This window comes from Erpetoichthys calabaricus, chromosome 4 (assembly GCF_900747795.2).
Source record: "Erpetoichthys calabaricus chromosome 4, fErpCal1.3, whole genome shotgun sequence".
Taxonomy (NCBI): domain Eukaryota; kingdom Metazoa; phylum Chordata; class Cladistia; order Polypteriformes; family Polypteridae; genus Erpetoichthys; species Erpetoichthys calabaricus.
Window position 1 is genome coordinate 149,885,031 of NC_041397.2, and position 22,497 is coordinate 149,907,527.

General features: G+C 37.4%; 2 protein-coding genes across 2 annotated transcripts in view; one reads left to right on the forward strand and one right to left on the reverse strand.

Moving 5' to 3' along the window:
• The window catches only part of gbe1b (glucan (1,4-alpha-), branching enzyme 1b), a 1,026,151-nt gene that overhangs the window by 565,875 nt on the left and 437,779 nt on the right, over window positions 1–22,497 (reverse strand). The window lies entirely within an intron of this gene.
• Window positions 20,084–22,497, forward strand: part of LOC127527649 (craniofacial development protein 2-like) — a 216,542-nt gene continuing 214,128 nt past the window's right edge. Inside the window, exon 1 of the mRNA XM_051927040.1 lies at window positions 20,084–20,153. Coding sequence (XP_051783000.1) covers window positions 20,108–20,153 — 46 coding nt within the window. The 5' untranslated portion in view covers window positions 20,084–20,107. The remainder of the gene's footprint in view (window positions 20,154–22,497) is intronic.

Sequence of the window (22,497 nt, forward strand, 5' to 3'; positions counted from 1 at the left end):
GGAGAAAGAAAGAATATGAAAGTAGCAAAATTAGAACGTATAAAAAAAAGAAAGCAAAGATCGTAGTAGTGCAAACAAATGGAAATTATTACTCAAAAAAGGGAAAATAATCACCACGGACCAGGTGTAATTAAAAAAAAAGCAGGACAAAGCGGGGTCAGAAATAAAAGACAGAGTAGAAAACAAAGTAAAACGTCATAAAGAGGTTAATAAACAAGGGGGCCAAACACATGCAGAGCTTGTTAGAGATAATGAAAATTGGAATTCAAAAGACTCAAAAAAAACGTAGGCGCAATACACATGCCGAGCAAGACACAGAATATGAAAGCAGAAAAAAATGACAGTGTCAAAACAAAGAAAGTAAACATCGCATTAGCGCAAAAAAAGACAAATTATTACTCTGAGAAATAACAAAAAGGCGAATAGAGATCGAATATATGGACATAGGTGATCCATATTACTAAACGAGAATGGTAAACCGGATATGGACGCAGGGACCTGCCCGTGGACACAAAAGACACAAAGCCCCCCTCCAACTAACAGAAATCGCAGGAGACATGGTGCGCAGGCGCCACACAAAGCCCCCCTCCACTAACAGAAATAAGAAATGAGGCAACGCGCCCATAGCACACAAAAAAAAAAAGGAGTCAGACGCAGGCGCCACACAAAGCCCATAGCACACAAAAAAGAGGAGTCCGTCACACGCCCCCGAGTGAAACGGGACAGACCACAGAGTACACATACTAACATAAATAAGAAATGAGACACAAAGCCCCCCTCCACTAACAGAAATAAGAAATGAGGCAACGCGCCCATAGCACACAAAAAAGAGGAGTCAGACGCAGGCGCCACACAAAGCCCATAGCACACAAAAAAGAGGAGTCTGACCCACGCCCCCGAGTGAAACGGGACAGACTACGGAGTACACACACTAACATAAATAAGAAATGAGGCAACACGCCCATAGCACACAAAAAAGAGGAGTCAGACCCACGCCCCCGAGTGAAACGGGACAGACTACGAAGTCCACAAAGGGTCACCCATCAAGCCCGAGATTAACGCTCAAAAACGAAAGAGCAACCGCAAGCAAACACCCGACATCATACAGAAACCCCACAAATACGAACAAAACAACATATTTGAATCACATTATCACCGCCCCACAGTGAAACGGGACATACTACGAAGTCCACAAAGGTTCACAAATCAAGCCCGAGATGGTACGGAAAAAGAGGAGTCACCCCCCCGCACCAGAGTAACACGGGACAAACTACGGAGTCCACCAAGGGTCACACATCAACCCCGAGATATTACGGAAAGCGAATTGTGGTACGGAAAACGGCAGATACTACGATAGGAGCATTCGCCTACAACGTGCATCTGAAATCAACGTACACACTACACAGCATAATCCACGCACTTCTAAAAAACCGCACGCGGGCACCGGACGTCATACATTAACAACAAGAAACCGGACTACACTACATATTGGAATCACATTACAGTTATGCAATATTAACAGGACAACCACAGATAACATAGGCGCAACACCTGATGGGTAATAATAAGAAGAAACGACCGCTCCGTATTAAACATACGTCATCTGAACACGTACAAACTATACAGCGTGGGTGAATCTCATTACAGTGATGCACTATTAACCGTACAACCACAGAGAACGCTCCCTATTAACAGTAAGTGCGATCCTCCTTATTACTTACCCATATTACTAACGATAAAGAACGGACAAGTCATGCATTCACGATCACAGGTGCAAAACGATACGGCTCAAGTAACAGGACCACAAAGACGAGCCCGCATGAAAAAAAATAAAATAAACGTAGGCGCCTACAATGCGCTTCTGAAACCGCGGAAGAAAAACTGTCTCGGCTCCAATCATTGTCATTCACTTAACTTCCCTGAAGAAACAACTGGCAATACAACTAATGAGTTTACACGTTGTTGTCAAAAGGGTCAAGTTAGACTGCCTCTTTTACATGAATATCCTGAATATCTACGGAAGCTTCTAACTAACGATGTACCTGAAAGTAAAAACTTTATGAACTGCATTAGATCCTACAATGGTTCATTTGCTTTTGCATCTACCAGAGTATCAGACCACCAGCTGGCAATGCCCCATACTGCTTTCGCGTATGTGGACAAATATTACATTGCATTGGAACAGTGCACCCTGAAACAAATCACGAATGCAAATTTGCAGAAATATACATCTTAGATCCAGATAACGCAATCTATCAACGAATGAAGCTTCCTGAAAACAAACAATGTACGGAGCTTATAATGAGAAACGTCACTAAGGTCATAAACAATCACCCATTAGCTAAGTCTATAAAAATGCTACATGAGGTTGAAAGAGAGGCCAATACAAAAGCAACCTATGGCTGCCCGCCGGGCACGGGTTCAAAACGCCAGGGGTAGGCGAGCGAAGCGAGCAGGGGGCGGAGCCCCCTTGTATGTCAGAAGTATGTAAATATTGTAAGGTTTGAAGTTTAAGTCAGAGAATTTCAAAAACATGGTTTACCTCAAATGCATTTATTGGTTACTTTGCAAAAAAAATTATTAACTGCTGATGATGTAGATTGCTTTGTCTGTGCTGAAATTCCAAACAGAGAAACCTATCCTGAATTATGGTACAAAGTCATTAAACACACATCTCACTGACCTCTTTTAAAAGATTCAGCATATTGGGACTCAAAAGATTCCAAATATTGTTTTTACAGAAGTTCTGAAATAAAAGTGAAACTAATGAAATAGCAACAATTCAAAGAAAAAAAAATCTTAAAAGTGTGTATCTGGAAAACCAAACACGGCGGTTGGAGAGAGAAGCGAGCAGGGGGTGAAGCCCCCTAGTATACTGTATATAATGTCCAGTATACAGATCCATCCAGTACCATTATGCTGAGCGCTGGTTTCCCCCAGGGCTGTGTGCGCTACCCACATCTGTTAATTCTGCTAACTCACACTTAATACAGCTGCATACAGCTCTAATACTACTGTTGACAGTGGATCTCATCTTTAATGGAAATGCATCAGCTTACAGAATGGAAATATAATGATTAGCAGAATGGTGCAAGTGCAACAATCTGTTTCTTCATGTGGACAAAATGAAAGAGATGATTGTTGACTACAGGAAGGCCCATGCACATTGAGGGTTCTGTGGTGGAACTAGTATAGAGCAGCAAACTCCTTGATGTGCCTCCTTCATCAATTAACATTACCCCCATTGCCGTGAAAGTGCAGCAGCATCTCCACTTCTTGGCTGAAGAAGGTAAATCTAACTCCCCCCAATTCTCACTACATTCTACAGGGTCAACACTGAGAGCATTCTGACTAGCTGCATCAATACAGTATCTGATTTGGGAACTGCAGATATGCTGATTGCAGGTTTCTACAACGGATACTGCACACTGCAGAAAAGATCATTACAATCTTTCTGCCTTACATTAAGGGCATCTTTATAAAGCAATGTATCCACAAAGCCTATACAATTGCGAAGGACCCACTTTCTCTTTGTCCCAGAAGGTACTGTATCATCTGAACCAGTATTGCAACAGCTAATACCCTTTACTTATCCAAACACTAAACTGCACCTCTGCCCTCATATCTGCTCCTAGAAGCTTATTTATATGCAGTACTTTTGTTACACCTGTTACTAAAGATATTTTATATTTTAATTATTAGTTGATGCTATTGTTTATTAATATCTATTTCAAATAATTATTATATATTCACTTAAACCTTTTTCTTTTTTTCTTTACTAATTTATCTATTTATAGTGTAGTATAGTTCTTTCCCTGTCTTGCACTTGTGCTGTTTTTATGTATATATTCCATGGTGGTCTTGGGGAACATTATATTGTGCCATGGTATGCAACAATACTGGTTATGAATGGTATGACAATAAAGCCACTTCACTTGGCTTGGCATTCAGGAGCCATGAGTAGAAAACGGTGGAAGCATCCACAAAGATGCATTTCCTGAGGCAAATCCTCTGGCCATCGCATTATTCATTTTACTGGGTGATATAATCCCCCCAATAATTTGGAAATTGCTATATTTATGTTGATGAACTGAACATACAGTGCTAAACACAGCAGTACAGTCAGCAGCATTGGGGGTAACACATTAAAAGTGGTGTGTGTTATGTAGTCCAATTACTTTTTAAAGTAATGAGTAATCTAATGCAATACTTATTTTACTTAAGTAAAAATACCTACGTTATTATCATCTCAACAGCACTGGGTGAAAGGCAAGAAGCAAACATACCGGTATGCTGCTCCATTGCAACACTGGTTGCAACACACTTGGCTCCTTTGCAGCTGCGGCTGGTAGTAATCATGGCATCAACACTCGGACCCAGTGACATGTACAGACTTACTGGTGGGCATTGGCTCAAAAAGGGAGAGGGACAGAATTTGTTCCAGAAAGAAGCAGTGCAACATAAAAAAATTAATATATCATTTAACAACAACAAAATCAAAATAATACCACGTTGCCTTCTAGGTTGTAATGACTACAAATAGTATCTTTTTGTTGAAATACGTTTATTAAATTGCATGTACCAGTATTCCTTTGAAGCTTGTTTAAATATGGATTACTGATGAAGCTTGTCTGCAAGAGGCCTCCAATGTTTAATGCATTACCAGAAAGCAACTTAAATACTGGCCAGTCAGGGAAAAGGATAGTTTGTTTTTATTTCCTTCTTTGAATTTAATGTAGGAAGACAGCACAAAAAGTACCTGGTAGGAAAACGTCAATGCTACTGGAGGAATTTGTTACGAAAGACAAGCAGTGGATCAGATGCTTCAGGTTAACTCATTTTTCAAGTGATGTATGGATGGCAGAAATATCACCTGTGGATTGGCATACAGGAGTGGTGGACTAGATTTTCAAAATGGTGACTCGACAGTGTACTTCAGTTACAAATGAATGATCATGCTCTGCCTTCCTGGAAGAATGTATATTGTAAATAAAATGAGCATTAGTTTGTCAGAATTGGCATGAAATGTTTTGTGTGAGATTTTAAAACAATTTTATTACTCGTCTTTAGAACAATCACCTTTGTTTAATACCATAAATGTAGTGATGTATGAAACAATGAAGTTCATTATGCCAAAATAGGAAAAAAATAATAATAATAATAATAATTCTTTGCATTTATATAGCGCTTTTCTCACTACTCAAATAAATAGCATTTTCCTAGCAATTTCTACCATCTTGTTTTTGTACATGTAACTGACAGTGGCAGTCTGGGGTATTCCATGCTCACACTATTAAAATAATTTAAGTTGTACAATGTGCGATTAAAACTGCATCAGAATACAATCAACACGTAGCTTGTGTGTGAGTCTGAAGCACGGCCAGCTTGTACATTTCTTATGATTTGCCAGACTGTCTTTCTTCACTATTTCATGTTATCTTTTTCCCTATTACTTATATTTAAGCACTATTTCGACTTGTTTTGTTTACTCTATTTCTATTGTACTAGAGGAACATCAAATTCTGTACATTTCTGGTTATTTACTGTACAATTCCCTTTCTTGTCACATTTTAATCAATCTGATTTTTGAAACACAAAGAACAAACCAATAACTTATGTGGACTAAAAATTTAAGATATTTAAAGATAGTAAATTTTCTGTTAAAGTCAACCAAATAAAGTATTTTGTCAGAGGCAAACAAGGGCTTAAGTTGAATAACTGAAGAGCTAATGAGTTCAAAGTGCTCAAATGTTGTCAGATGCTACTGATGAAAAGAAAATAATCAAAAGGAACATAGCAATAATACATTATTCTTTTCTTTGAACAGACTGTCAGATGATGCAATTAAGTGCTAGTCTGCCTCTTCTATTATAAAGCTTATTACATTATTAGCTGCAGTGGAAAAGAGAAAGAGCTGAGCTTTTTGACACGAAACGAACAGACTGTGGCTGTAGACATAAAAAGAGATAATAACCATTTCTTCATAAAGCTGTATACATTTTTGAAGGAAAAGATCAAAGAATGTAATAAAAATGTTGTGACACTAACAAAATTAAAAAGAATCCTAGAAATAAAACTGAGAAAGGAAAGTTTCCAAAGCAGCTGTAATATTCTTCTAACAACTAGAAGTGAACATAAAGGAAATAAAATACTACAACAGCTCCCTGTGATGATACAATTTTGCCTTCATTAAGAAAGTAGATGATACAATGTATTATGACATGAAGGGGAAAAAATGTGGAAAGTCTACCTAATTTTTAAAGGTGTTCAAAATAAAATGACCTGTAATGTATCATTAAAAGTATGCTGAGGTTATAAGCAAAAAAAGAAACAGTAAAACTATGTTTTTAATGAAGTACAAAACACAAATAGGCAATTTAGAAAAAAAATCAAAAATCCATCTCCAAACAAAAACAAAATGCAAATTGGAACATATAAAAACACATAAAACTGTAGGATAAAAGTTATAATACAAGAATCTCAATTCTGTTTGAGATTTCCTGAACCAGCTTTTACCATTACCAGATCCTAGGTAGGAAGCTAATCCACTACACAACACATTTATGCAGTCATGTAAAACAATTTATTGCACTAATTAAAAAAAGAAAATTCTCACAGACACACAAAAAGTGAAAATTCTGTACAGGTATTAGTGGGGCTGCACATTGAATCCAAGCCAGTGCTAAGTCCAATAAAACTACAAGCAAGCAAAAGAAAATAATTATTGCCTTACTGATCCATTATATCTGAATAATATACATTTTATAAAGTCATTAAGATGGCATTAAGTCATTTTCTGTATTTTCTTTGTAAAATGCATACTGTAGAATCTATTTAATGTATCTTATAGTATGTGTCCTTGCTTAACTAAGGGCAAATGTCAAAAAAATCAATTGTAATTGTGATATATATATATATATATATATATATATATATATATATATACAGTGGTGTAAAAAACTATTTGCCCCCTTCCTGATTTCTTATTCTTTTGCATGTTTGTCACACAAAATGTTTCTGATCATCAAACACATTTAACCATTAGTCAAATATAACACAAGTAAACACAAAATGCAGTTTGTAAATGGTGGTTTTTATTATTTAGGGAGAAAAAAAAATCCAAACCTACATGGCCCTGTGTGAAAAAGTAATTGCCCCCTGAACCTAATAACTGGTTGGGCCACCCTTAGCAGCAATAACTGCAATCAAGCGTTTGCGATAACTTGCAATGAGTCTTTTACAGCGCTCTGGAGGAATTTTGGCCCACTCATCTTTGCAAAATTGTTGTAATTCAGCTTTATTTGAGGGTTTTCTAGCATGAACCGCCTTTTTAAAGTCATGCCATTGCATCTCAATTGGATTCAGGTCAGGACTTTGACTAGGCCACTCCAAAGTCTTCATTTTGTTTTTCTTCAGCCATTCAGAGGTGGATTTGCTGGTGTGTTTTGGGTCATTGTCCTGTTGCAGCACCCAAGATCGCTTCAGCTTGAGTTGACGAACAGATGGCCGGACATTCTCCTTCAGGATTTTTTGGTAGACAGTAGAATTCATGGTTCCATCTATCACAGCAAGCCTTCCAGGTCCTGAAGCAGCAAAACAACCCCAGACCATCACACTACCACCACCATATTTTACTGTTGGTATGATGTTCTTTTTCTGAAATGCTGTGTTCCTTTTACGCCAGATGTAACGGGACATTTGCCTTCCAAAAAGTTCAGCTTTTGTCTCATCAGTCCACAAGGTATTTTCCCAAAAGTCTTGGCAATCATTGAGATGTTTCTTAGCAAAATTGAGACGAGACCTAATATTCTTTTTGCTTAACAGTGGTTTACGTCTTGGACATCTGCCATGCAGGCCGTTTTTGCCCAGTTTCTTTCTTATGGTGGAGTCGTGAACACTGACCTTAATTGAGGCAAGTGAGGCCTGCAGTTCTTTAGACGTTGTCCTGGGGTCTTTTGTGAGCTCTCGGATGAGTCATCTCTGCGCTCTTGGGGTAATTTTGGTCGGCCGGCCACTCCTGGGAAGGTTCACCACTGTTCCATGTTTTTGCCATTTGTGGATAATGGCTCTCACTGTGGTTCGCTGGAGTCCCAAAGCTTTAGAAATGGCTTTATAACCTTTACCAGACTGATAGATCTCAATTACTTCTGTTCTCATTTGTTCCTGAATTTCTTTGGATCTTGGCATGATGTCTAGCTTTTGAGGTGCTTTTGGTCTACTTCTCTGTGTCAGGCAGCTCCTATTTAAGTGATTTCTTGATTGAAACAGGTGTGGCAGTAATCAGGCCTGGGGGTGGCTACAGAAATTGAACTCAGGTGTGATACACCACAGTTAGGTTATTTGTTAACAAGGGGGCAATTACTTTTTCACACAGGGCCATGTAGGTTTGGATTTTTTTGTGTTTACTTGTGTTATATTTGACTAATGGTTAAATGTGTTTGATGATCAGAAACATTTTGTGTGACAAACATGCAAAAGAATAAGAAATCAGGAAGGGGGCAAATAGTTTTTCACACCACTGTGTATATATATATATATATATATATATATATATATATATATATATATATATATATATATTTATACAGTAATCCCTCCTCCATCGCGGGGGTTGCGTTCCAGAGCCACCCGCGAAATAAGAAAATCCGCGAAGTAGAAACCATATGTTTATATGGTTATTTTTATATTGTCATGCTTGGGTCACAGATTTGCACAGAAACACAGGAGGTTGTAGAGAGACAGGAACGTTATTCAAACACTGCAAACAAACATTTGACTCTTTTTCAAAAGTTTAAACTGTGCTCCATGACAAGACAGAGATGACAGTTCCGTCTCACAATTAAAAGAATGCAAACATATTTTCCTCTTCAAAGGAGTGCGCATCAGGAGCAGAGCATGTCAAAGAGATTGAGAAAAGCAAACAGATCAGTAGGGCTGTTTGGCTTTTAAGTATGCGAAGCATCGCGGCACAAAGCTGTTGAAGGCGGCAGCTCACACCCCCTCCGTCAGGAGCGGAGAAAGAGAGAGAGAGACAGAGTTTGTTTTTCAATCAAAAATCAATACGTGCCCTTCGAGCTTTTAAGTATGCGAAGCACCATGCAGCATGTCGCTTCAGGAAGCAGCTGTACAGAAGGTAGCAACGTGAAGATAATCTTTCAGCATTTTTAGACGAGCGTCTGTATCGTCTAGGTGTGCGAACAGCCCCCCTGCTCACACCCCCTACGTCAGGATCAGAGAAAGTCAGCGCAAGAGAGAGAAAAGTAAGTTGGGTAGCTTCTCAGCCATCTGCCAATAGCGTCCCTTGTATGAAATCAACTGGGCAAACCAACTGAGGAAGCATGTACCAGAAATTAAAAGACCCATTGTCCGCAGAAGTCCGCGAACCAGCAAAAAATCTGCGATATATATTTAAATATGCTTACATATAAAATCCGCGATGGAGTGAAGCCACGAAAGGCGAAGCGCGATATAGCGAGGGATTACTGTGTATATGTATATATATATATATATATATATATATATATATATATATATATATATATATATATACATACACACACACAGTTAGGTCCATAAATATTTGGACAGAGACAACTTTTTTCTAATTTTGGTTCTATACATTACCACAATGAATTTTAAATGAAACAACTCAGATGCAGTTGAAGTGCAGACTTTCAGCTTTAATTCAGTGGGGTGAACAAAACGATTGCATTAAAATGTGAGGCATCTAAATCAATTTTTTAACACAATCCCTTCATTTCATGGACATCACCAGATGCTGGGTTTCCTCCTTTTTAATGCTCTGCCAGGCCTTTACTGCAGCGGCTTTCAGTTGCTGTTTGTTTGTGGGCCTTTCTGTCTGAAGTTTAGTCTTCAATAAGTGAAATGCATGCTCAATTGGGTTAAGATCAGGTGACTGACTTGGCCATTCAAGAACTTTCCACTTCTTTGCTTTAATAAACTCCTGGGTTGCTTTGGCTGTATGTTTTGGGTCATTGTCCATCTGTATCATGAAACGCCGCCCAATCAATTTGACTGCATTTAGCTGGATTTGAGCAGACAGTATGTTTCTGAACACCTCAGAATTCATTCGCTGCTTCTGTCCTGTGTCACATCATCAATAAATACTAGTGTCCCAGTGCCACTGGCAGCCATGCACGCCCAAGCCATCACACTGCCTCCACTGCGTTTTACAGATGATGTGGTATGCTTTGGATAATGAGCTGTTCTACGTCTTCTCCATACTTTTTTCTTGCCATCGTTCTGGTAGAGGTTGATCTTAGTTTCTGTCCAAAAAATGTTTTTCCAGAACTGTGCTGGCTTTTTTAGATGTTCTTTAGCAAAGGCCAATCTAGCCTTTCTATTCTTGAGGCTTATGAGTGGCTTACACCTTGCAGTGCACCCTCTGTATTTACTTTCATGCAGTCTTCTCTTTATGGTAGACTTGGATATCAATACGCCTACCCCCTGGAGAGTGTTGTTCACTTGGTTGGCTGTTATGAAGGGGTTTCTCTTCACCATGGAAATGATTCTGCGATCATCCATCACTGTTGTCTTCCGTGGACGTCCAGGTCTTTATGCGTTGCTGAGTTCACCAGTGCTTGCTTGCTTTCTTAGGATGTACCAAACTGTAGATTTTGCCACTCGTAATATTGTAGCAATTTCTCAGATGGGTTTTTTTATTTTTCCCAGCTTAAGGATGGTTTCTTTCACCTGCATGGAGAGCTCCTTTGACTGCATGTTGTCTGTTCACAGCAAAATCTTCCACATGCAAGCACCACACCTCAAATCAACTCCAGGCCTTTTATCTGCTTAATTGATAATGACATAACGACGGACTTGCCCACACCTGCCCATGAAATAGCCTTTGAGTCAATTGTCCAATTACTTTTGAGCCCCTGAAATGAAGGGATTGTGTTAAAAAATGCTTTAGTTGCCTCACATTTTTATGTAATCGTTTTGTTCACCCCAATGAATTAATGCTGAAAGTCTGCACTTCAACTGCATCTGAGATGTTTCATTTAAAATTCATTGTGGTAATGTACAGAACCAAAATTAGAAAAAAGTTGTCTCTGTCCAAATATTTATGGACCTAACTGTATACAGTAATCCCTCCTCCATCGCGGGGGTTGCGTTCCAGAGCCACCCGCGAAATAAGAAAATCCGCGAAGTAGAAACCATATGTTTATATGGTTATTTTTATATTGTCATGCTTGGGTCACAGATTTGTGCAGAAACACAGGAGGTTGTAGAGAGACAGGAACGTTATTCAAACACTGCAAACAAACATTTGTCTCTTTTTCAAAAGTTTAAACTGTGCTCCATGACAAAACAGAGATGACAGTTCAGTCTCACAATTAAAAGAATGCAAACATATCTTCCTCTTCAAAGGAGCAAACAAATCAATAGGGCTGTTTGGCTTTTAAGTATGCGAAGCACCGCGGCACAAAGCTGTTGAAGGTGGCAGCTCACACCCCCTCCGTCAGGAGCAGAGAGAGAGAGAGAGACAGATAAAAAAAAATCAATACGTGCCCTTCGAGCTTTTAAGTATGCGAAGCACCATGCAGCATGTCGCTTCACGAAGCAGCTGCACAGAAGGTAGCCAACGTGAAGATAATCTTTCAGCATTTTTAGACGAGCGTCCGTATCGTCTAGGTGTGCGAACAGCCCCCCTGCTCACACCCCCTACGTCAGGATCAGAGAAAGTCAGCGCAAGAGAGACAGAGAAAAGTAAGTTGGGTAGCTTCTCAGCCATCTGCCAATAGCGTCCCTTGTATGAAATCAACTGGGCAAACCAACTGAGGAAGCATGTACCAGAAATTAAAAGACCCATTGTCCGCAGAAATCCGCGAACCAGCAAAAAATCCGCGATATATATTTAAATATGCTTACATATAAAATCCGCGATAGAGTGAAGCCGCGAAAGGCGAAGCGCGATATAGCGAGGGATCACTGTATGTATGTATGTGTATATATATATATATATATATATATATATACTGTATATAGCTACTAATGTAAACAATGTTTTAACCAATAAGAATTAATGTAAAACAAATATGTATTATTATATTTTACATAACTTACAAAGCAAGGCTTTCCAGATGCAGGTGAGTGGAGGCATGTTGGTCCAAATATTTATGAACCTAACTGTATATATATATATATATATATATATATATATATATATATATATATATATATATATATATACACACACACACATGCTGTCTAGGCGTGTTTTCAGTACATTTCTAAACAATTTTGGATGAAAGTTGGCCATGTCCACTTCTGTAGTCTGAATAATGAAAATCAGTGAGACAAAGCATGGCTAACACATGCCAGAACTAATTTTGCCTTGTTTTTCCAGAATTGCAGAATGGAAACACAGTCATTTGGGCAGAGAAGATAATTCCTGTTATTAAAACAATCTGCCAGGAGACCTCACAGAATCACAGTGTATTAATATCTTGGACAATACTTTTAAAAATATATATTTTAATTTTGTCTTTTACATAAGCAACAGGTACTTTTTGCCCACTATTTCTTTTCACCTATTTTATCTTACTTTTAACTCATTTCAACTTTAATAAATATTACATAAAACACGTAAGTAGTTCAGTTTTCTAATTTTTTTTAAATATACCACATAAACTTTAATCAACTGGCAGGTCAGAAATGCACTATAGCACTAGCAGTTACCCATGTTTAAACAGTTTTAGACATAGCCATATATTAATTCTGCAATGCCAATTTTAAAGCATCAATTTTTCAATTCAACATTTAAAGAGAGAGCCATACTAAAATATTAAATGACCATTGAAAAAAAATCCTAAAAATATGTTCAAAGTGAACCCGCACATTTGTTAAAAAAAAGCAACAACTTTAAAACTGAACATCAGAGAAAACTCTTCCAATACCAATAATATTTAAAATGTACTAATAAGTACCGTCTTGCAAGATAAAGTAACACACTAAGGCAGGCTACATTCAACACATACACACACAACATAAAGTTAAAGTAAGTCTTTAAGAATAGAACAATTTTTGGTTATTATGCGGTAAGCTTATGTGGTGCCATCTATTGAGCTACAAGGAGGGTCATGTTTCTAGAGGAATGTGGGTTAATTCCTGACAATTTTGTGTGGCACAAACACCTTAGATAACTTGGTACCACAATTGACACATGTACTGTATCTTCCATATTATGTCAGGTTCTAATTGGCTTTGAAAGATGAGTTAAAATAATACCTACCATCCACCCAACATTTTCATATTGCAAAAATTTGAACATATAATTGCAAAGCTTCTTTCTCATTTTTTACTAATCTTGTAGAAATATGGTTAGGGTTGTAGCTGTATTTTCCCTAGATAGAATCTGATATGCTGTATCAATGCATACCCCAACCTTTCTCTCTCTCTGTAAACCAGATTAGGTCCTATATTTTCTAAATTCTTCCATTTGTCTACAAGAGTGCACTTGAAAAATAATACCATTGCACAGTTTTTGAAAGACAATTTTAACATACTACTCCCAGGATATTTCATTATTACTGCAGGATAAGAATTCTGAATTTACATGTTTGCCATGTCACACAGCCTAAAACTAAGATTTCAACCTTTACTTCACTTGATTTTCAGGTGATTTTAAGTTTCACAGAAATATATTAATAAGTGGATGTGCTGGAGCAGCTTTTGACTGAAGTTAGATTACTATCCTGAGGCACTATGTCCACAGGTCTGAACACACAATTGTGTCAGCACATCAAACATTGCTAGGCAAATGCAGAGCACAGAAATAAATTAGTAAGTGGCAATATTAATTATCTCCTTCCTCAACGTCATGTAAGCTATGATTGAAACTTCTAAGGCAAAGGGGGGAATGAAATATGCATTGTTAAGAACACATTCCAACTATCCATCTAATGTTTTCTTGCAGCAGTTGAAAACCAATCAAAGTAGATTGGTTAGATTCCTGTAAGAAATATGGAAAACACTGTGTACAACATGTGTGCATCACATCTACAGCATCTGCTTGGAAGATCAGGTTTCTTTGCCTCCTAGATGTTTAATGATACTTACTAGTTGCATTACTGCATGCGTTTTAAAAGTCAGCACGAAATGAAATGGCCAGCATATTCCTAAAACCAGCTATCTGTGAAACCACTTCAGTATTCCATTTGCACATTGCAGCTTAGCTCCACAGCAATCACCACCACAGTTATCACCTTTTATAAATTTGGAAAGAAATGCTCCCATTTTTATCACAGTTATAACACCTTTAGGTTTCTGTTCATGTTAGAAAATTGCTTTATTGTTGTGGTTAAGAATTTTAACCAAATATATTGATATTAGCCTACTCCATTTCACAGTCATGGGTAGTGGGGGTTGGGGGCAGATGCCATCCTGGCAGCAAAAAGAAGGAAACAGTCCTGAACACTACACCAGTCATTCACAGGGCCCACTCAAAAGCATACCCTCAACTCCCACTTAAAGAGGGTCAATTTGGAATCAATAATCAACCTAACCAAAATGTTCTCCAGGCTGAAAAACAAATATTGACATGGGAAGAATATGTAGTCTCCACATACACAACAACCAGGTTTGGTATTTAAGTTATGGAAGGCATATCCAAGAGGTGGCAATGCTACTACACACTGTTTCACCATGCTGCTCTGGTTAAGAATTATATTTAATAATAATATCTAGCTATCTGGCATAACAAAGTTAGTAAAATAATTATATTTAATAATTACATAAACATTTAAGAAACTCATATAAATCACATTTTTTTATGACTAGCTAGCAATGTGCCTAATTCAGCAATGGCTGGATGTACTATACAGGTACAATCATTAAGTTTATTTTACATAAAAAAATACAAGCATATTGTAATCAGGATCATAAGAACCTCACACTTTCATATTAGGTTGATATTATTAGTTGCTAATTAAAGTACATCTGAACATCTGCCTATTACACAGTTTCTGGATGGTTACATGATTCTCACATTTGCAACAGATCAATAAATCCATTATAGTAAACATTTACCAACATATGTAATTAGGACAGACTTACAGTACAAGTCACAAGGTCATGGATAATTTGATAAATGAGATGTATACATAAGCCGCTTCCAGTATACTGGCAATGTGTCTCAATAAACTTGCAAAAGGTTAACATATGCAAATCACATAGAACATCGATGAAGATAGATAGATAGATAGATAGATAGATAGATAGATAGATAGATAGATAGATAGATAGATAGATAGATAGATAGATAGATAGATAGATAGATAGATAGATAGATAGGCATTAAAATCTGAGAGCATTATTATTTGTTTACTCTGATTTTTTTTTTTAATTTGACTAACAGTGTAGTGTTGTAGATAATAAAAAACAAGTTAATAAATGAAAATAAATATTTAATTAAACGTTTGTACTGATTTTTTTTTATGCCAAATGCACAATATGTTACATTGGCCATACACATTGGTATAGTGTACAATAGCACAGTAGATATGTTTGCCCTGTTAATACAGCAGTTTGGAACAACACGACTTGGCATACTTGTACAATTACATAATAAAAATAAAAAAACTGGAGTGCTTTATTACACACTCCTACCTGTAATTTTGTCCAATTGCCAGGTAGCCCAGTTCAAGTGAGGGCTAAATGATGTTTAGTGCTTGAGGCTCTCCAAAATATCTATAATATAAATATATCTAAGATACAGCAGGTTAATCACAGGAGATGAGTTAAAAGTGTTTCTAGAGCCATACGATGCAAACTCCAGGTTGTTCAACCCTTTTTTGTCAGGATAAATGTGGATGGCAGCAAGCTGACACAGCACTACAGCTGCCCTTCACTTTGTTGATTTCAGCAAATCCAAGGACAAATGTCTCCTGTTGTTGCAAGCTTGTCCTACCTGCCTGTGTCTTTAACAGTACCCCTAAATATTAAGGCAACACTGAGATTGTCCCAGAAACCAGGTAAGAAGCTTAGACTTACCTGTATATTATAAAAAATTAACAAACTGAGCCAATATAATTCTTAAAAGTTAAACACATTTTATATATGAGAAGGATGATCAAAACATTTTGAGGCTGAACCTGAAAGGTTTATTCTATGGTGCTGATTGTATCAGTAGTCAAAAATTAGCTTCTGTAATAAAATATATGAATTATACATTTGTAGTATATATGCTTCATATGGTATGATTAAAAACCTGAAAAACTTCAAGTGCCATGTCATCAGTCTAAAAGAGCATCACTAGGCATGAAAACGTGGCTGAAAAATCAACATGAACTGATTAAGCCAATATGGATTACAATCCTACAAAAATTTTTACATACTTTGACAATTTCAGGCTGTTATGAACAGAGAAGGGTGCCCTATACAGTAGTAATTTGGTATTCCTAATAAACTGGTTACTGATGTTCTTTATATGTCTATACGTTCAAGAAATACCAGAAATGTACTGTATGGTGGGCCAAGGTATTGTTATTCTCCACAGCCTGGCCTTTACATCAGATGCTTCCCTAATAACTGAATTATAACTAAAAAATCACTGGTGGTGTTGCTAGTGTGGGGGACTAAAGGGAATCTATTTACACTAAATCCAATTTACTGATGTTCTTATTAGGTTAGGTTATTAGGTTACTTGAAGGGAATTCGAGAGCTTTATTTTCTACAGTTAATAAGGTTCTACAGTGGCCTAATGCCTTATGCCTCTCCTTTACTACACTGCACAATGTGATATTTTCATGAATTTCTTTAATTGAAAAATTAGCACTATCCATCAGCAGCTGACACTATCAGCAAGTATACTACACAATACTTCTAATTTTGCTTTTGCTTAAATTCTCTTTCATCTTTTTCTGTCTCTGAAATCTCTGATTTTGTTAAAAATTCTAAATCTTGCACTTCCCTGTTAGATCCATTTACTACTTATTTGCCTACCCTCTATTGCCTTATTAATATCTGACATTACACATTTGTCAGTTTCTTCTGGTGCTCTTAACTTAGCTCTTAAGATAGCTTCTATAAGTCCCATTTTAAAGAAACCTATTGCCAATCTTGATAATCTGTATAATTTTAGACCAATTTCAAACCTGCTATTTCTCTCAAAAATACTTGAGAAAACAGTAGCTAAAGAGGTACATGCGTATCTTATTGATAATGATTCATTTGAACAGTTTCGGTGTGTTTTTCACCCTTTCCAAAGTACAGAGACAGCTTTGGTTAAAATTACTATTGATCTGCTAATGGCTTGTGACTCTGGGCTGTTGGTGTTGCTAGACCTGAGTGCGGCATTTGATACAGTCTCTCATAGCATTTTGTTAGATAGATTAGCGTCTATTGGAATTAGTGGTATATCCAATACTTGGTTTGCTTCGTGTCTTTCTTGTTGTACACAGTTTGTTCAACTTAAGAATTTTAGATTGCAGCCCACTCCAGTCACTAGTGGCGTACCCAGGGCTCTTTTTTAGGCCCTCTTCTATTTATTATCTTACCTTCTACCACTTGGTAATATTTTATGAGTTTCATTGCTATGCTTATGACTCCCAGCTATATTTATCTACCAATCCTCATTCTGCCCTTTCTCCCTCCATCCTTTCTGAATGCCTTGCTGAAATAAAAGCGTGGTTCTCCACCAGTTTCCTCAAATTTAATAATGATAAAACTGAGTTTCTCCTTATTGGTACTAAATCTGCAATTACCAGACTTGACAGTTGATGGTCTTAAAATTTCTCCATCTCCTCTATCTTTCAAAGCACAGAATAATGATATTACCCAGTCTGCATATTTTTCACTTTCACAATATAAATTGTCTTAGTCCATTTCTTACACCCAATAGTACAATAATAGTGAATTTCCCCTTGGGATTAATAAAGTATCTATCTATCTGTCTATCTATCTATCTATCTATCTACTGCTATGCTAGTACATGCTGTGGTAACATCTAGCATAGGTTACCATAATTTTATATTGGTTGGCCGTCCTCACAGGTTTTTGCATAGGCTTCAGCTGGTTCAGAATTCTGCTGCTCGTGTTATTATGAGAACCACCGCCATAGAACATATTATTCCAGTTTTATGTTAAATCCACTGGTTTCCTGTTAAATATCATATTGATTTCAGGATTTTGCTATTAACATTCAAAGCTCTTCATAATTCGGCACCTTTATATCTTTTGGATTTGTTACACATTTATATGCCCGCTTGTACTCGTAGATCTTCTTACTCAAACTTGCTTCTTATACCCTCTGCTCATTTATCTACTATGAGTTATAGATCTTTTAGCTTTGTTGCTCCTTGTCTTTGGAACTCCTTCCCTCAAGATATCCACAGTGTTAATTCACTTTCCAAAATCAAAGCCAGACTTAAAACTTATCTTTTTAAACTTGCCTGCTCCCCTGATTTTTCCCTTTGAGTGCATGGTTCTGCACTTTTATCATCATATTTATATAATGTTATTTTATCTTATTTTTTTTATTGTATTGTTTATTGTAAGGTGTCCTTGGTGCCATTAAAGGCACCTTTAAATAAAAGGATTTTTTTTATTATTAAGCATGTATAAAATAATTAAGAAATATGAGGCTAAATTGCATTAAACGACAAAAATGCTATACTGTATGTCACTACAAATGGCAAAAATCATTCTGTCAGTCCATTCTTTAATTATATGGATGATACTAACTACATTTCAGCTTTCTAAGTTTTTATTATATTAAAGTTCAACTTGGTTCAACTATTTTAATTAATGACTTCCTAACTTTTATAGAAAATGTAACCACTTTCTTAAAAAGTGCACTGTTATTTAATTCATATGAATTAATAAAGTTGGTCCTAAAGTATTATATTGTGACACCACATGGGCATCTTGTAGTTCAAGACCGACCAGGATCAGACTTGAGAAATGTCAAACATGGAGACACAGACACAAAAAGATGGTATGTACAAGCAATAGTGGATTTTATTAACAGGTGCACAAAAACATAAAAGCAATGTCTCGATCAAAAATAGTGAATACAATTTACAGTGGTTTTTGCCACATTTTTTATTTCTATCTTAGCCACAGTTGTTTTTTTTTTTTTTTTGATTGCTACAAGGAATGGTGATTGACTATGCCAAGGATATACTGGTGTACTTTCCAGTCTGTTCTAGTAACTCATACTGTAGACTCGGGCTGTGAAAAGTTTCTGGTGGCACTGTACACTTGAGTACTTCTGGTCAATGGGAATACATATGCATTTAACAGTATAGTATATGTAATCCAGTGTTGTAGCATTGATAAACTCTATATTGCATTAATTATAAACCTAACAATACAATTTTCACTGCAACAGCAGCATCAGGTGCAAAGCAGAAAACATATCAGTGGGAAGCGCATCTCCTCTATACCATTATCCATCCATCCATTTTCTAAGTACCTAAATAAAAGTAAATTATCCAACAAAGTGTTCATTGTCATGTTAACACACCAAACAACGCAGCTACAGAAGCTAATTTCTACCATAAAAAATAATGCATTGTGGTTTACAAAAGAAATGCAATATTTTACAATTATTTATGCATTATTTCACTAATATATTGCCTGTTGCCTATAACCCAGCCACAGGAGATGCACAAACCAGTGTGTTTTTTCGTGCCAGTCCCAAGCCCGGATAAATGGGGAAGGTTACATCAGGAAGGGCATCCAGTGTAAACTTTTGCCAAATTAATATGCAGACAACAATACAAATTTCTATACCGGATCAGTCGAGCCCCGGGTTAACAACGACCGCCACCAGTACTGTTGGCCGAAGAAGAAGAAGAGGGGGGAGACGTGTCCGGAGGAAGGTAAAGAGAGGGTAGGAACTTTGAATGTTGGCAGTATGACTGGTAAGGGGAGAGAGTTAGCAGATGTGATGGAGAGAAGGAAGGTTGATATATTGTGCCTGCAACAGACTAAATGGAAGGGGAGTAAGGCCAGGTGGATCGGAGGTGGATTCAAATTCTTCTATCATGGTGTGGATAGGAGGAGAAATGGAGTAGGGGTTATTCTAAAGGAACAGTATGTCAAGAGTTTTTTGGAGGTGAAAAGAGTGTCAGACAGAGTAATGATTATGAAGATGGAAATTGGAGGTGTGATGATGAATGTTGTTAGTGCATATGCCCCGCAAGTTGGGTGTGCGATGGATGAGAAAGAAGATTTTTGGAGTGCGTTGGATGAAGTGATGAACAGTGTACCTAAGGGACAGAAAGTGGTGATTGGAGTGGATTTCAATGGACATATTGGTGAAGGGAACAGAGGAGACGAGGAGTTGATGGGTAGGTAAGGTGTCAAGGAGAGGAATGAAGAAGGTCAGAGGATAGTGGATTTTGCCAAAAGGATAGACATGACTATGGTGAATACGTATTTTAAGAAGAGGGAGGAACATGCACACAGGTAGATTATATCCTGTGCAGAAGAGTTAATCTGAAGGAGATTGAAGACTGCAATGTGGTGGAGTTAAGCAGCATAGAATGGTGGTCTGTATGATGATGTTGGAGATCAAGAAGAGGGCAGAGCCAAGGATCTATTGGTGGAATCTGAAAGAGGAATACTGCATCTGAATGGATGAGTAGTAATTTTCTCAAACTAAATAGAGAAAACAGAAATTTTAGTGATGGGCAATAATGGATATAATGAGGCTATTAGAAATGAACTAGACGCATTAGGATTAAAAGTCAAGGCGGAGGTAAAGAATTTAGCAGTAACTATTGACTCTGACCTGAATTTTAAATCACATATTAATCAGATTACTAGGACAGTGTTTTTCCACTTAAATATAGCAAAAGTTAGACCCTTTATAACATTGCAAGATGCTGAGAAATTAATCCACGCTTTTGTTTTCAGTCGACTAGATTACTGTAATGCACTCCCCTCAGGACTACCCAAAAAACACATAAATCAATTGCAACTAGTGCAGAATGCAGCTGCTAGAATCTAGGAAAAGAAAATCCGAGCACATCTCTCCAGTTTTGATGTCACTACATTGGTTACCTGGGTCATTTAGAATTGACTTTAAAATCCTGCTTATAGTTTACAAAGCCTTAAATAATCTTGCTCCATCTTATATTTCGGAATGTCTTACACTTTACACTCCAAATCGTAAAATTAGATCTTGAAATGAGTGTCTGCTTAGAATTCCAAGAGCTAAACTTAAAAGAAGTGGTGAGGCAGCCTTCTGCTGTTATGCACCTAAAATCTAGAATAGCTTGCAATAGGAATTTGCTAGGCTAATACAGTGGAGCACTTTAAAACACTGCTGAAAACACATTACCTTAACATGGCTTTCTCATAGCTTCATCTTAGTTTAATCCTGATGCTCTGTATATTCAATTATTTATCATTATTATTCATGGTATTCATATTCAAAATCCGTACTAACCCTTACTTTCTCTTCTGTTCTTTTTCCAGTTTTCTGGGGTGGCGACCTGCGCCACCACCACCTAATCAAAGCATCGTGATGTCCCTACATTGATGGATTAACGGCCAGAAGTCCACATGACCGTCATCGTCAAGTTCTTCCATGAGAACCCTGAATACAACAAGGACTGATCATTTATGTTAGGTAGAATGCCTACAGGGGGCTGGCCGGTCTCATACCCTGGAACCCCTGCAGATGTTATTTTTTTGTCCAGTCGTCTGGAGTTTTCTTGTTTTTTTCTGTCCTCCCTGGCCATCGGACCTTACTTTTATTCTATGTTAATTAGTGTTATTTTAATTCTTATTTATTTTGTCTTTTTTCTCTTTCTTCATCATGTAAAGCACTTTGAGCTGCATTATTTATATGAAAATATGCTATATAAATACATGTTGTTGTTGTTGTTGCAAGGTGAGAAGGTGAGACAGGCACTGGGTGGTAGTGAAGAATTACCAGACAGTTGGGAAACTACAGCAGATGTAGTAAGGGTGATAGCAACAAGGCTGCTTGGTGTGACATCTGGACAGAAGAAGGAGGAAAAGGAAACCTGGTGGTGGAATGGGGAAGTACAGAAGAGTATACAGAGGAAGAAAATGGAATAGTCAGAGAGATGCAGAAAGTAGACAAGAGTACAAGGAGATAAGGCACATGGTGAAGAGAGAGGTGGCGAAGGCTAAAGAAAAGGCATATGATGAGTTGTATGAGAGGTTGGACACTAAGGAGGGAGAAAAGGACCTGTACCAATTGGCTAGACAGAGGGACCAAGCTGGGAAAGATGTGCAGCAGGTTAGGGTAATAAAGGATAAAGATGGAAATGTACTCACAAGTGAGGAGGGTGATTTGAGCCGATGGAAAGAGTACTTTGAGAGGCTGATGAATGAAGAGAACGAGAGAGAGAGAGAAGAGGTTGGATGATGTGGAGATAGTGAATCAGGAAGTGTAACGGATTAGCAAGGAGGAAGTAAGGACAGCTATGAAGAGAATGAAGAATGGAAAAGCCGTTGGTCCAGATGACATACCTGTGGAAGCATGGAGGTGTT